We start from the raw sequence: 14,663 nt of genomic DNA on the forward strand, positions 1-14,663 counted from the left end.
ATGGCTGGGTTGGTGAGGGGTTTGGGCCATGGCGACCTGGGGTTTTCTGAGCTCAGACATGGCTGGGTTGGTGAGGGGTTTGATCCATGGTGACCTGGTGTGTTTTCCAAGCTCAGACATGGCTGGGTTGGTGAGGGGTTTGGGCCATGGCAAGGGCTGATGAAGGGGAGTTGGCTGCATCAGGGGTCCAGGACATGTGTCACCTGTGTAAGTACAGACTACTCTGCTTTTTCCGCGTTGAGATTCGTCTGGGAGACGAGGTGTGGACTATATATGTGGAAAGCAAGACTGAGGTTAGACCTGAGAAAGCTGGAAAAAGCCATCTGGGTGACTGGTGACTCCTCTGGCTTCAGCTGGGCTCGGTGGTGGTGGTGGTGGGGTTCGCAGAGGCCATCAGAGGATGTGTGCGAGTGGGGAAGACTGGGACCGAAGTCAGTCCCATCAGGGAGACTGCTTGTTCTGTATGGTAGAGTCACTGTGGCCAGTGAGTGCAGCATAGAGGGGCTCCAAGGAGGCCCAGCCCCAGCAGAGGCAATGGTGTCCCCATCAGGGCTGGCAGGCCTGGCAGCAACAAGGGCTCGTCATCCCTAGAGCCTTGTCCCCACATCCATCCTTAGAGTGGGAACAGAGACACCAGTGACCTGAAGTAGGAGTCTAATGACAGGGAGACCAGAAGTCAGTAGAAGGCAGGAAGACAGACAAACAGATGACAGACAGGGAGACGGCCTCAGAGCCATCTGAGGAGTGGACCCTGAAGTTCTGGTCCCAGGGGAACCAGAGACACCCAGGACATACACAGAAGGCAACCATTTCCAAACACAGCAAGGCCCCTGAAAGCGTCCTATTCCCTGAGTCAAGACTGCCTGTCTCTAGACCGAAGGGAAGTCTCATGACCTCTCTAGCCATAATCTGCCTCTAGCTTCCTCCTTGCCCACCAGGGACCTCCCAATAAACTAGTATACTGTGACGCAATGGCAGCTTCCCATCAGCTCCAGGACCCCCTCTTCAGAGAGACCTACCCTGCCAGCAGGGTCAACGCAGCAACCTCCCTCTCTAACCTGATTCGCTGCTGCTCTATGGGAAGAAGTCTGAAAGGTTTGGGCTCAGGATCACGCCTGCCTGGCACTGAGAACTCCTCCATCCCCTCAACACAGCTTGTGTGGAAACCTACTTAATCAATGTGTGTGAGAAAGCTGGGCACGGCGGGCCACACTGAGAGCAAGGCCACTTGGAGGAAGAATGACCAGAATGATCGGAAGTTCAAGGTCATCCTGAGCTGTGTAGTGAGTTTGAGGCCAGCCTGCTACTTGAAACCGGTGAACAATGAGTGTGTAGATGCTTCTGACTGATCCCTTGCTGAGTAACCAGAAAGCAGAGGGTTCGTCCCCCTCTGGGTGTTGTCATCATTGTCATTGTCGTGTGTGTGTGTGTGTGTGTGTGTGTGTGTGTGTGTGTGGTTTGCCCATTGCACAGCCACCTGGTTTCCCTCTTCCTTGTATATGTTTCCACCTTTCTAATCTGCGAGGTGAGGGGCAGGGTCTGTGCAGGAGGGACTTTATAAGTAGGAAGTGGGATTTGTTAAGCCTGGGAGGACCTTGTGTGAAGCAAAGAACAGGACTCTGAGACCTGGTGTCGTGTAGCCCAGGTTGACTCTGAACTCACCATGTCACCGAGGATAACTTTCCGCTTTTGATCTTGTTGCCTCCACTCCACAATCCTGGGACTCCAGGCACAGTGCCGTCTGGTCATATTCATGTGGCCCTGGAGAATCGAACCCAGAACTCCCTGCATGCTAGGGAAACTTTCTAACTGAGCTGCATCCCCAGACCCAGGGAAGGTCCGCTTTGCTGGCTGCTTTGTGTACACAGTTTTGTTAAAGATTCAGCCTAGCAAGTGGTCGAGCTGTTCTCACCCCATCTTATCCGTTAGAGATGGAAGCTTCCAGAATTTGTAAACTGTGGTGTTGTGGTACAAGGCTAGACCTCCAGCTTGGTGGTAAACCTGTGCTCTTCCACTGCTGTGATAGAATAGTGGGGGGTCTCCAGCAGGGCTGTGCCCAAGGGAGGCTCTCCTCTGTCCTGTGAGGCTTGGTGCTGGCTTGTGTCCCTGCTTCACTCACTGGTGCCCCCTGAACACTGGTCCTTGCAGTACCCAGAATTCTAGATGCATAGGCAGCAAAGAGAATGATGGTCCTGGAGGTCGGCTTGGGTGGTGCCCCGGGCATCTGGGGGAGGGGGAGAAGTGTCAGGGAGACCCTGGGAAGCAATGGCATCTTGTCAGTCTTCATCAGGTGGAGAGGGCTGTTTAGGAGCAGAGTGGTCCTGACTGAGGCAACAGTGTCTGGTGGCAGGGTAGCAAGACTGGGTCCTAGAGGGCCTCAAGGAATGTGAGGGACAGTAGGACCTGGCCACGAGCACCCTTAGATCAGCAGGAGGGATGGGTTCAATATGGAAGGACCAGCTTGAGTGGCAAGTGGGATGGTGGGCGGGTCAAGCCCTCGGTGGTGTAGCCTGGCTCCCCCTCAGCCTTAGCAGGGCTGTGCCAGGTCATGGGACTCAGACCACATCAGGTTGCCAGTCTCCTAGGACAGCTCCCACATTCAGGTCAGTGGTACCCAGGGCTCCCTCCAGGAACCCAGCCCCGGGGCTGCCCTGCACCTTAAGAGACAGCCTGAGAGTTTCTAGTCATTTCTTTTGTAGCCCAGGCTGATTTTTAACTAAAGGTTCTCCCACCTCAGCCTCTGGAATGATGGGAATACAGGGTGTGTTTTTGCTTGTTTGTTTGTTTGTTTGTTTGTTTGTTTTTAAGATAAGATCCCATTATGCAGTCCTGGCTGACCCAAAACTTGTTACTCTGACCAGGATCAGGCTGGTCTTGAACTCACAGAGTTATGCCTGCCTTTCCCTCCTGAGTGCTGGGATTAAGGGGCATGTGATAGATACTATACTTGACTTTCTTGTCTCTGTGTTCGGCGGTTCTAACCAGACTAGAGCCAGCCTGCCTGATTTCAAATCCTGAGTTCTGTCTCTGTCCTGGAAGCAAAGGATGGAATGGGTGCTGAGAGAAAGCAATAGGGACAAGGGTGTCGGGTGTCCTTGGGTGAACCATTAGACATCAAGGCTGTGTGACCAGCCACCTACACTGACTCCTGGCATGGGCTAAGAGGTGACATCTTGGCACATCCAACTGGGAGGGGCGAGAAATACAGACATGCTGAAGCCACAGAGACACATCTGGGGATTCCTAGCTCTTTGTGGCATCCTTTGCCCTCCCCCGCAGCACCCTGCACAGAGCCTGTGCCCCTGCTCCTGGCTAATTGGAACCTCATCTCTGATTTTATTCAGTACTCAGGGAAGCCTGTATTTGGTGTGGTTGTCACACAGGGAAGCTGAAGCTCACAGAATTAAACTGCCAGGGCCCAGCTTGAGGGCGGGGGGCGGGAACGGACTGTCTTGTGGGTCTCCCATCTGACATTCCTCTCCATAGTCAGTCCAGGCTTGGTACTTCCTGCCAGTCCACACATCAACCCTTCCACTTGGTCTGCATGTGTACCTTCCTAGTTCTGACTCCTGCCTTCCCCTCGGGGCTACTTGCAGGAGAACTTGGGGAGAAGGCCACCCAACTTAGCACAGACAGTCTGCCACAAACAGCCGTGGCCTTGCTGAAGAGGCCAGGCAGCTTGCATGGGGCCCAGTGTTCTTCAGCGGCCACCTAGCCCAGGGCTATCAGCCATTCAGTAGATATCTTGGGGGAGAAGTCAGAACTGCCCCTCTGCCCACATTCTCCAGGAGCATCTGGTTATGATTAGGGGCAGAGACGTAAGAGGGGCCCCGGCAAGAGTCCAGCAGGCACCAGCAGCCAAGAATGACTTAATTGGATAAAATGTCTAACGACAAATCTGCGCTCCACAGCAGCATCCTGGCGAGGCCCCAGGCCTGGTCCAGCCAAGCCTTGTTTCAGCCTCTGTCCTTGCTGCTACCCGAGAGTTATCCCCTAGTGGAGTGTCCTCAATTATGCAGTGATGGAGCGCTTACTCTTTGCCAGGCACTCTGAGGAGAGTGGAGAGAGACCTGGGGAGCACAAGTCTCCCAGGGAGAGGGCACCTAACCCTCTGAAGTGGAAAGGGATGCTTTTCAGTATCATTTTTATCAGTTTAACAGCCCCAAGACAGCTGGAGTCTTGGAACAACTGCATCTGGGTGGCCACTTGCCAATCCTGTGCTCGTGACAGACATTACTAATCGATCATGACACTCTGTGCTGCTAAATACAAATGAAGTCTTGGGATTCCTATCTAGAGTGCTTTTGGCTGTCACTTATTAATGGAAGATGGTATTTGCAATGAAACCTCTTTGCCACGCCTGCTGGTTTCTCCGCCCCCTTGTTACACAAGGAAAGTGATTTGCCAGAGGTCAAAGCTTGAAAGTAGTGATGGAGTTAAGACTTTGCTCCTCGGTAGGACAAGGGAGCCAGGTGTGGTAACACACACCTTTGGTTCTAGCACCCCAGAGGCAGATACAGGAAGATCTCTGTGATTTACATAGCAAGTTGCAGGTCAGCTAGGGCTAAGTATTGAGATCCTGTTTCAAAACAAACCAACCAAATCAAATGGGCAGGGGAGAACCCTTTGTTTCCCGGGACTGTCTGATAATGTCTGCAGACATATTCAGCAGTCAAAGCCAGTGGAGGAGGGAGGGAGAGGGAGGTGCAAACAGGGTCCAGTGGGCAGAGAGAAGAGATGCTATGAAATATCTTACAAAACTATGATTCTGGCCAGCAAGACATCAGGCTTAAAAATGGACTAAAGACGTAAACATTTTCTCAAAGAAAGTATACAAACAGCCAATATCACATGGAATGATGCTCGTCGTTACTAATTGTTAAAGAAATGCAAATCAAAGCCACACAGGTACATATTGCTTCTTGTCCATTGATTAGAATAGCTACTCCCAAGGCCCTGGGAAATAACAAGACTTGATGACGACACTGTGAAGCAATAGGAAACCTCTGGCAATATTGAGAAAGAAAACTGGCCTACTGAGTCTGGAGAGACGGCTCAGTGGCTGAGAGCACTGGCTGATCTTCCAGATAAGCTAGACCTGGTTCCCAGCACCCACACGGCTACTTACAACTATCTGTAGCTATGGTCCCAGGAGATCCAAAGTCTTCTTTTGGTCTCCACGGGCACTATATGCAAACAAAACACCCATATACGTAAAATAAAATGAAATAAAAGCAATTTTAAAAATACACAAATGAACGAACTAGTATAGGTATTTCACATGGAATGTTCCATACTGTTGTATGGAAAGAAAAGGAATTACTGTAAGAACCAACAATTCCGTTTCTGGGCACATAACCCAAAGAATTGAAAACAGGTCCCCAAAGAGATGCTGGTGCCCTCTGTTCTCCTTAGAATTATTCACAACAGCCAACTCATGAACACAACCTAAGTTTCTACTGTCAGATATCAGGTAAGCAAATGTGGTGTAGCATGGGACACCGTTCAGTCTTCAAAATGAACATGGCTGAACCTTGACGTTATTCTGCTAAGTGAAATAAGCCAATCACAAGAGGTGTATTGTATGAGTCCACTAATATGAGGCATAGGGAGTATTCAAAAAACAACGAGATAGAAGGTAAAAGGCCAGGTGGTGCTGGTGCATCCCAACACTCGGGAGGCAGAGGCAGGCGGATCTCTGTGAGTTCAAAGCCAACCTCGTCTACAGAGGGAGTTCCAGGACAATCAGAGCTACACAGAGAAACACTGTCTTGAAAAAAAAAAAAACAAAGAAGAGAAAGATAGAGTTGGGTGTGTAGATCAGTGATAGAGCCTGGTACGCGAGAGGCTCTGAGTTCAATCCCCAGCACCTTTAGCCTCTGAACCAGATTCGTGTTTGCCAGACATACTGTGTTGAAGGGATTTAGCATTGCTTGCACATGTTTCTGGCATGGTATGAGGCACACGGCTCTCAGTCTGTGTTGTGAACCTTCTGTCCTGGTCATCAAGTGTCCCCAGAATCAGTGATGGTATAGTGCTGAGGCTTCTGCAAGACATGAGGTCGGGACCCCTTCTCACATCCTTCCTCAGAATCGCCAGCACTCAGTATTCTGTCTCTTCTCGCAGGCCGTGGTGAAGGCCAAGGCTCTGGCTGGACTGTCAAGAGGACCAGGCAAGGATGGCGTCGGAGAGCCCGAGAGAGTCCTGCGCAGGTTTTGAAACCAGGCAGGACCCAGCTAAGCCAGGACCTGGGTGGGGCCTCCCTGGCCATTGACACACTACCGGACAACAGGACCAGGGTGGTGGTAAGTTGTCTAACCAATATGGTGGGAGAGTGGAGCTGGGGTCTAAGTGTCTGATGTGGAGATTGGAATGGACGGGGATCCCAGGGAAGAAGAGGCATGCTGACTCCAGGCTAGGCCATAGGATCTCTGAGTTTCCCAGGCTGCTGGCTTCTGCCAGAACCCTGAGAAATGAAGTATCCTGCTCCGGGATGCAGTCAGGCAGGCACCGAGTCTGCATGACGTGATTTAGGGAGGACAACTCTGAAGGTGGTATAGTTATGGCACAGATGCCAGTTCAGGCCTCACTCTACCGCATCTCTGCCTCATCTGTAGACTGCGGGGCCCTGAAGGTTAAGGACAGGGCCACAGCAAGAGGTGGTTGGCAGGGAGGGGGAAACCGTCCAGTGTCACTGAGGCAGACATTTCTGGGCCTGGGAGTGGGGAGCACTCTGGGGAGGAAATATAACTCTGAAAGCTTAAGAGCCTCTGCGCCCACGTGTGAATGTGAGTTGGAGGCCTCTGCACCCCGTGTGAGTGTGAGTTGGAGGCCTCTGTGCCCATGTGTGAGTGTGAGTTGGAGACGCCCTGCACTCACGTGTGAGTGTGAGTTGGAGGCCTCTGCGCCCACGTGTGAGTGAGTGTGAGTTGGAGGCACTCTGCACCCACGTGTGAGTGAGTGTGAGTTGGAGGCGCTCTGCACCCACATATGAGTGAGTGTGAGTTGGAGGCACTCTGCACCTGGGACTGAGAAATTCTGCATATTGTGTCCACATGCCTGCAGACTGCCACTGCGGGCGGCTTGTGTCTGGGTTAAATGTGAGAGAGTGTGCGGTGGGAAGGGAAGGGTGGAGGCTGAAGAATGAGAAGTAGTAACAAGAGGATGCATGTCGCAGCATCTTTATTTTCTGTCTTGAAGAACTTCCAGAAACTTCTAAGCATCAGGCAGAACTGATGGTGGGAAGTGGCTGCGTGTGCCTGTAGGCCCAGCCAAGTAGGAAGCTGAGGTGAGAAAATCATCAGAGCCCTGGAGTTCAGGGCCAGCCTGGGCCATATAGGCCAGAAATCATTCTAGAAAAGTAGAAGAATGAACACAGAAGACCCACTGCCTCCTACAGGTCCCAACCTTTTCCCCAGCAGGGTGCCTCTAGGCTATTTTCCAATTAGTCTGCTCCCTAGCTCCCTAATGAGCGAGCTTTGTGTGTCTGATTTTGAGACAGGTTTCACTCTGTAGCTTTGGCTGCCCTTGAGCTCACTGTGCAGACCAGGCTGGCCTGGTACTCACAGCGATCCACCTGCCTCTGCCTCCCGAGTGCTGGGATTGAAGATGCTCGCTGCCACCACCTGGCTCCAGAATGCTTCCTTACATGCCGTCCTTTGGCTGCAAATGTAATTTTCAGTGTGGTCAAAGTTGTCATCAAGGGAGCTGGGCTGTGACCCAGTTGGTCGAGTGCTCACTTAGCATTCATTAAGTCCTAGGTTCAAGCCCCAAAACTGCATAAACTGGGTACAGTGGAGCGGTGAAGTGTGCTTGCAACCCCAGCATGCTAGAGGTGGAAGTAGAAGGAGAGAAGATCAAGGTCAACCTCGACCACTAGGCCAGCCCAGGCTAAGTAGACCCTGTCTTCAAAGCAAACAAAAAACAAACACATAGATATAAACATTTGCCTCAACTTGGCAGGCTGCTCACCTGCTCCACGGTTGCAGCCCTACACCTCCTCCTTTGTCTCTTAATCATTGGAGGATCTCTGTGAGTTCGAGACCAGCCTGGTCTACAGAGCAAGTTCCAGGGCAGCCAGAGCTGTCACACGGAGAAACCCTGTCTTGAAAAACCTAATAAATAAATTAATTATTTTCCCCCTTTCAAAGCTTGAGGGCATCTGACCATTTTCTTCTGACGTCACTGTGAAGGGATCTGTTGTGACCACAGAGCATGGTGTCTCGCGCCTATAATCCAGCACTTGGGAAGTTGAAGCAGGAAGATAACTAAGAAATCAAGACCAGCCCAGGGTACCTAGTGAGACCCCCGTTTCAGTACATATCCACCCCTGTCTCCACCCTGAAGAGATTTAATATAACATACAGGCTCACGCCTGAAATCCTAGGATTTAGGCTGAGGCGGGATTGCTGAGAGTGTGAGGCCAGTTCAGCCTACAGAGCAAGTCCTGTCTCAGAAGTGAAAACTGAGGTTTAGTGTCTCCCTGATCCCTGACCTGGTCATACACTTCTAAAGGCTTTTGGAGTGGTCTCTGTCACTGCGGCGTTCTGTCCAGGCTGGCCTGGGATTGCGATGTAGGACAGGCTAGCCTCCAACCGGAGCCACCAGACTGTGTGGGGTACCCACCAGAGAAGACTGATCGGAACGGGTTTAAGCCCATAGAAAGTCTTTATTAGCCAGCCAGCGACTACACTCGATGCTTGGAATCCCAATGTAGCACCGAGCCTTTCTCAGGGTGAGCTTTTAAGGACGTAAACCGTACTCTGGGTTGACATCCTTCAGTTAAAAAGAGCAGTTAGCCAGAAGCAGAACTACAGAAGCCAGAAGCCAAGGTCAGTACGTTTAGAGACTTTCCCAGAACTATGGACTTTGATGGACTAGGCCTTTGTTTTTGTTTTGCCTTCTGGAACACTCAGAACTGAAGAGTAGGGTAGGTGTGGAAGAATGGTAGAGTGTGGAAGAATGGTAGTGTGCTTAAAAGAAATCCCACACTAGCAAAGAATTGAGATATAGATGATTATTTATTTAGGGGTAGACTCACAAATCAGAATCTTCTACTTGAATGGAGACCAGAAACCGAATCTCGCAACCAGAACAGAGCAACCGGAAAAGAGGCCAGACACACGCTCTACAGGGGCATATGTAGTCTAAGAGGCCACGCCCAGGGGGCGGTAACCACTGGCTGTAAGACTTCCTACAGCAGTAGAGTGGGGCTTACCCCATTCCTTGCTGCTTTCTCAGACTCTGGATTGAATAACTGACACTTGCTCGGGGGCCGGACGTGGTGGTCAGAGGGACCATGTCCCAGTCTGCACAAAGAGGACATCACAGGAAGTAACTAAGAGACAAAAACTTCCAGAAGCAATTATCCGTGGGTGTTTAGAAGGAGCACTGGCATTCAGTGAGCCCCGGGGGCTCCAGTAACACCAGGGCTTAAAAACAAAGTCACATTGCTCGGCTCCACTCTGGGAGGGTTAGTTCGGTAGCACTGAAGCCGGGGATTCCTCTCATGGCAGTACCCCACACGGGGCTGGAGAGAACATCGGAGCGCCGGCTGCTCTTCCAGAGGACCCGGGTACTGTCACAGGTGCCCGCAAAGCGGCTCACAACAGTCTGTAATGCCAGTTTCTGGGAGATCTGACACTCTTCTGGCCTCCTTGGGCACCAGGCACACATGTGGTACACAGACATACGTGCAGGCAAAGTACCTGTATGCATAAAATAAAATGAAATAATTTTAAAAACTAAAAACCTGCACTTGGGGTAGGGGTGTAGCCCAATGGTGGAGTATTTGCCCAGGCTGTGTGTAAGACCCTGGGTTCCATCCTCGCTCCTGTGAAAAAGGGGATAAATATCAAAACTCTGCATGTGGTTCTGCTGGGCGTCTGGGTATGAGAGCTTCTGGGATCTAAGATGTCCAGGTGATTTTGAGGTTTTTTAGAGAGATTTGTTTTTCATTTATTTTGTATTTATGTGTGTTTGAGTGTGTCTCTGAGAGTCTATGGTACGAGTGTGCAGGTGTCCTCAGAGGCCAGAACAGGGTGTCAGATCCCCTGAAACTGCAATTACAGGTAGTTATGAGTCAGTGAATGTGGGTGCTGGGAACCCCACTCAGGTCTGGAGAGATTTGTGTGCATTTCACCTCAGAGCCATCTCTGCAGTCGCTCCAGCCAGCTTTATAATGGTAGCCAGAGCTGGCCCCGTTCCTCCAAAGGCTGAGATAGGAAGATCACAGAGTCAAGACCTGAGTGGGTTACAGAATGATTTCAAGGCTAGCCTGGGCAACTTTCATCTCAAAAATGGACAGGTGTGGTGGTATATGTCTTGAATCCCAGCACTCAGAAGTCAGAGGCAAGAGGATCTCTATGAATTCAAGGCTAGCCTGGTCTACACAATGAGTTCCATGGCAACCAGGGCTGTATAGAGAGACCCAATCTCAAAAAATAAAATAAAATGGTTAAAAAAGAGTTAGGGATATGATTCAGTGGCATGGGAGGCCCCAAATTAAATACTTAATACTAAAAAAAAATGAGGTGTGATAGTTCACATATGTAATCCTAGCACTCAGAAGGCTGAGGCAGGAGGATTACTACTAGTAATTAAAGACAGTCTGGGCTACATAGTAAATTCTAGAACAAAAAGTGAGATCTTGTCTCAAACTTCCTGAAAGAAATAAGTAAATAACAGTGGCCAGGGTGGTAGCCAGGAAAAAGTGGCACGTGGCACGTGGCAATACTTGAGCACATGACTTCTGCCATCTGGAGGCTTCATGACCCCTTTGACAACCACTCACCAAGAGGTCACACTGCAGCTAGGCATGGTGGCACACGCCTTTTTTTTTTTTTTTTTTTTTTTGAGACAGGGTTTCTCTGTAGCATTGGAACCTGTCCCGGAACTAGCTCTGTAGACCAGGATGGCCTCAAACTCACAGAGATCTGCCTGCCTCTGCCTCCCGGGTGCTGAGATTAAAGGCGTGTGCCACCGCCATCTGCCTGGCACATGCCTTTTGTCCCAGCACTATGGGCACAGAAAAAGGCAGATGTCTGAGTTTGAGGCCAGCCTGGTCGACAGAGTGAGTTCTAGGACAGCCAGAGATACAAAGAACTCTGTCTCAAAAAACAAACAAATGAATCAATTTTAAAAAAAGAGGCCACACTGTAGAACAAGGCCATCTGAGAGAAGACTCCTCTATGGGGTTGTCTCCTGCTCTGTCTAAGTAGTGGGAGGTGAAGGCTTAGGATGAAATCTCTCAGAATATGGTTCAGATGCTACATCAGGAAGGAGTCAGCGCATCCTTAGTGGGCTGGAGTGGGACCCGTCCCACGCTAGGTACAGCTGCCTGGACAGATATAAACCCTGGGGCTCAAGGCTCCAGTGAATCGGTGGCTCAGCTGCCAGCCCTGTGGGCCTGCTGTGGGCTGGGCTGAGTCAGGCACAGGGGGCCTCTGCCAAGGATGGAGGCGGGAAAGCAGCTGCACCAAAGGAAACCCATGACAGCCGGGGACCAGAGCCAGGGCTCTGGGGATCTTGCAGGCTGTCTTCTGGCTTGCTTCCCTTTCTGGTGGCTCTCTAGTCTATAGTCTCCAGAGGAGCCCAGGAGACTGTAGACTGGACAGTGAAGAGACTTGAATCCTGGTCCCTGGAGGCTTGGAGGGAGACTCTAAGGTTGCTTCTGGGTGCAGAGAACGCTCTAGATATGGCTGTTTTCTGGCAGCTGTGGAGCTGAGATGGACCAGAAGGAACGGTCTTATTTTTGCCTCGTGTTGCTTGGCGCCCACACTGCAGTACCTGTGTCCCTTTGTATTGCTTGTTTCCTCCCTCCTTCGAGCCAGGCTGTCTTGTGATCATTGTCTGTCTGCAGCAGGTACTCCTCTTCTGAGAGAGCAAAGGAAGGAGGGGCTCCCCATCCCTCGTGGTCTCCAGTGGTGTTAGAGAGGAGAACCCATCCCGGGTGGACTCAGGTAGCCCCGAAGGACCTCTGCTCCATTTACCCGGTGCTCACTCGCCAGCACTTTGTGTGGGAGGGAGTGCCAGGGTCTCTAGGGAGTCTGTGTCTATTTCACTCCTATTTCTGCCCTAAGTAGCTTTCACCCAGGGCTGCTGATTGCCCACCTATGAGACAAGGTCTCTCACTAAACCCGAAGCTTCTCATTGGGTTAGGCTAGCGGGATCCATCTATCTCTGCTTTTCAGCACTGATTACCAGTGTGTGGTCATGCCTTGCTTTTGTGTGGTTGCTAGGGATTTGAACTCAGGTCCTCTTGCTTTCATAGCCAGCTCTCCTCCCTGCAGGATGTCTGCTCGCTTGCTTAGTCAGAATCTCATCCTATAGTCAACACAGGAGCTTACTATAGCCTGTAGTCAAGCATGTTGTCCTCCTGCATCAGACTCCTGAGTACTGGGATTACAGGTATGTTGACTCCCAACTCACTTTGCTCTTTTGACTTGAGTTTCCCCAGCGACTAATGACACTGAAAGTTTTCCTGGGTTTTGATTGGCTGTTTGTATATTTTCCTTTGGAAGAGAGTCTACTACCAACTTTTCTGCTCTTAAATCAGGTTGTCTGTTTTGTCTTGGGAAAATCCTTGCGCCCTCGCACCCAGGTTTTCACTGTGCTGTGGATGCTGTTGGTTCAGGACTTCCTGGCCTCCAGCAAAGTGATCAATGATTTTTTTTCTTGTTTACAAATTACCCAGTCTAAGGTATTTTGTTATAGCCCCCGAAACAGGCTAAGAGAGTATGCTTGCTGAGGTGTCACTCCAAATCAATTTCTTCATCTGTAAAATGGGATAAATATTGCCTCATAGAGTTATAAAAGCCAGTCATGCTAAATGGCTGAGAAATTAGGCAGAATGATCGCTCCCAGGCTTTACCTGAAACTACAAAAATGGGATCCCAGGGACAAAGAGACCGCCCTGCCTGGGAGCGTGAGACACTTTCCTTTGGGTGCTCATGTGCAGTGGGGCAGAATCCCAGCCCTGAAATGTGGACGCGGATTCCCAGAGTCGGGAAGCACCGTCAAGCCTGAGCAGCAGAGCGTCCTACCTGTGGCTTTCACGCAGGGGCAGCCTGACCTACGGAAAATGCATTCACCACAGTGGTATTTAGGAGCGCACAAGCACAGAAGCCTGCAAATGGCCAGTAAAAAGGAAATAGTTAAGAAAAAAATGGGGTGATGGGCGTGGTGTTATACAACTCTAATTCTAGCACTCAGGAAGCAGAGTTCAGGGCCAGCCTGGTCTACAGAGTGAGTTCCAGGACAGCTAGGGCTACACAGAGAAACCCTGTCTGGAAGAATTTGGGGGAAAAATAGAAAGAAAGAAAGAGAGAGAGAGAGAGGGAGGGAGGGGGGAAGGGAGGAAGAGAAAGAGAGAGAAAAAGAGAGAGAGAGAAAGAAAAAGAAAGAAAGAAAGAAAGAAAGAAAGAAAGAAAGAAAGAAAGAAAGAAAGAAAGACAGTGGGTTGTGGTGGTTCACACTTGGAATTGCAATCCTTAGGAGGCTGAGGCAGGAGGATGACTGGGAGCTGAAGGCTGGGTACATACAACAACTCTGTCTTAAAAACAAAGCAAAGAGTGGTTTTCTTCTGTTTGGACTGTCAGGAAGCTTTTATGAATGGTGACTGGGATAGCATATTCACCATCAGAACCTACTTTATGTGTCTGTCTGTCTGTTTTGTGAGACAGACTCTCATTGCATCAAGCCAGGCTGTCTGGTCACGGAGCCCCAGGAGTCTCTTGTCTCTTCTTTCCCCGTACTGGGATTCTGAGGGTACACCATGATGCCTGGCTATTTATGTTGGTATTGGAACTAAGACCTCAAAAAATTAATTAGTTAATTAATTAGAAACAGGTTTATTTACCTCACAGTTCTGGAAGGCCAAGATTTGGGGCTGCATCTGGCAAAAGCCTCATCGAGAGTCATAACATGGCAGGGAAACAGAAGGTAAGACGGCTCAGTGGGTGAAGGACCGTGCTAAGTGCTTTTTGTCAATACAGACCTCGACATATCTGGGAAGAGTCAATCTTAACTGAGAAAGTGCCCAGATAAGATTGGCCTTCGGCTAAGGCTGTCTGTTCCTGTCTTGATTAATGACCGGTGTGGGAGGGCCTGACTCACTGTGGGCACAGGGCCAACCTTGGGCGGCTGGTGCTGGGCTCTGTAATAAAGCAGTCAGAGCAAACCTTGGGGAGCAAGCCAGTAGGCAGCACTCCTCAGGGTCTCTGCCTCAGCTCCTGCCTCCAGGTTCCTGTCCTGACTCCCTCGTGCTGGACTGTTATCTGCAAGGAAGATGAAGTAAACCTCTCCACCCTCAGTTGCTTTTGGTTGTGGTGTTTTATGATAGAAACCCCAGTTACCACAGGTGCCCTCTGCCCTACCCGATGATCCGAGTTCAATCCCCAGGACCCACATAGGAAAAAGAGACCTGGCTCCTTCCTGTCAGCTGTTCCCTGACTGCCTTACATTCACCAAGGCACAGACACAATGAGATAAGTGGGACTTGTTGTCTTGTTTGTTTGTTTTTCAAGACAGGGTTCTCTGTGTAGTCCTGGCTTTGTAGACCAGTCCGGCCTTGAACTCAAAGAGATCTGCCTGCCTCTGCCTCCTGAGTGCTGGAATTAAAGGCATGTGCCACTGCTCCAAGACATAATTTATTTTATTTTATT

At 50.3% G+C, this 14,663-nt stretch overlaps 1 protein-coding gene across 1 annotated transcript in view; it reads left to right on the plus strand.

Moving 5' to 3' along the window:
• The window catches only part of Plxdc1 (plexin domain containing 1), a 54,669-nt gene that overhangs the window by 1,455 nt on the left and 38,551 nt on the right, over nt 1–14,663 (plus strand). The window contains exon 2 of the mRNA XM_048450851.3: nt 6,127–6,305. Within this exon, the coding sequence (XP_048306808.2) occupies nt 6,127–6,305 (179 nt within the window). The remainder of the gene's footprint in view (nt 1–6,126; nt 6,306–14,663) is intronic.

This window comes from Myodes glareolus, chromosome 9 (genome assembly GCF_982192425.1).
Source record: "Myodes glareolus chromosome 9, mMyoGla1.1, whole genome shotgun sequence".
NCBI classification, from domain to species: domain Eukaryota; kingdom Metazoa; phylum Chordata; class Mammalia; order Rodentia; family Cricetidae; genus Myodes; species Myodes glareolus.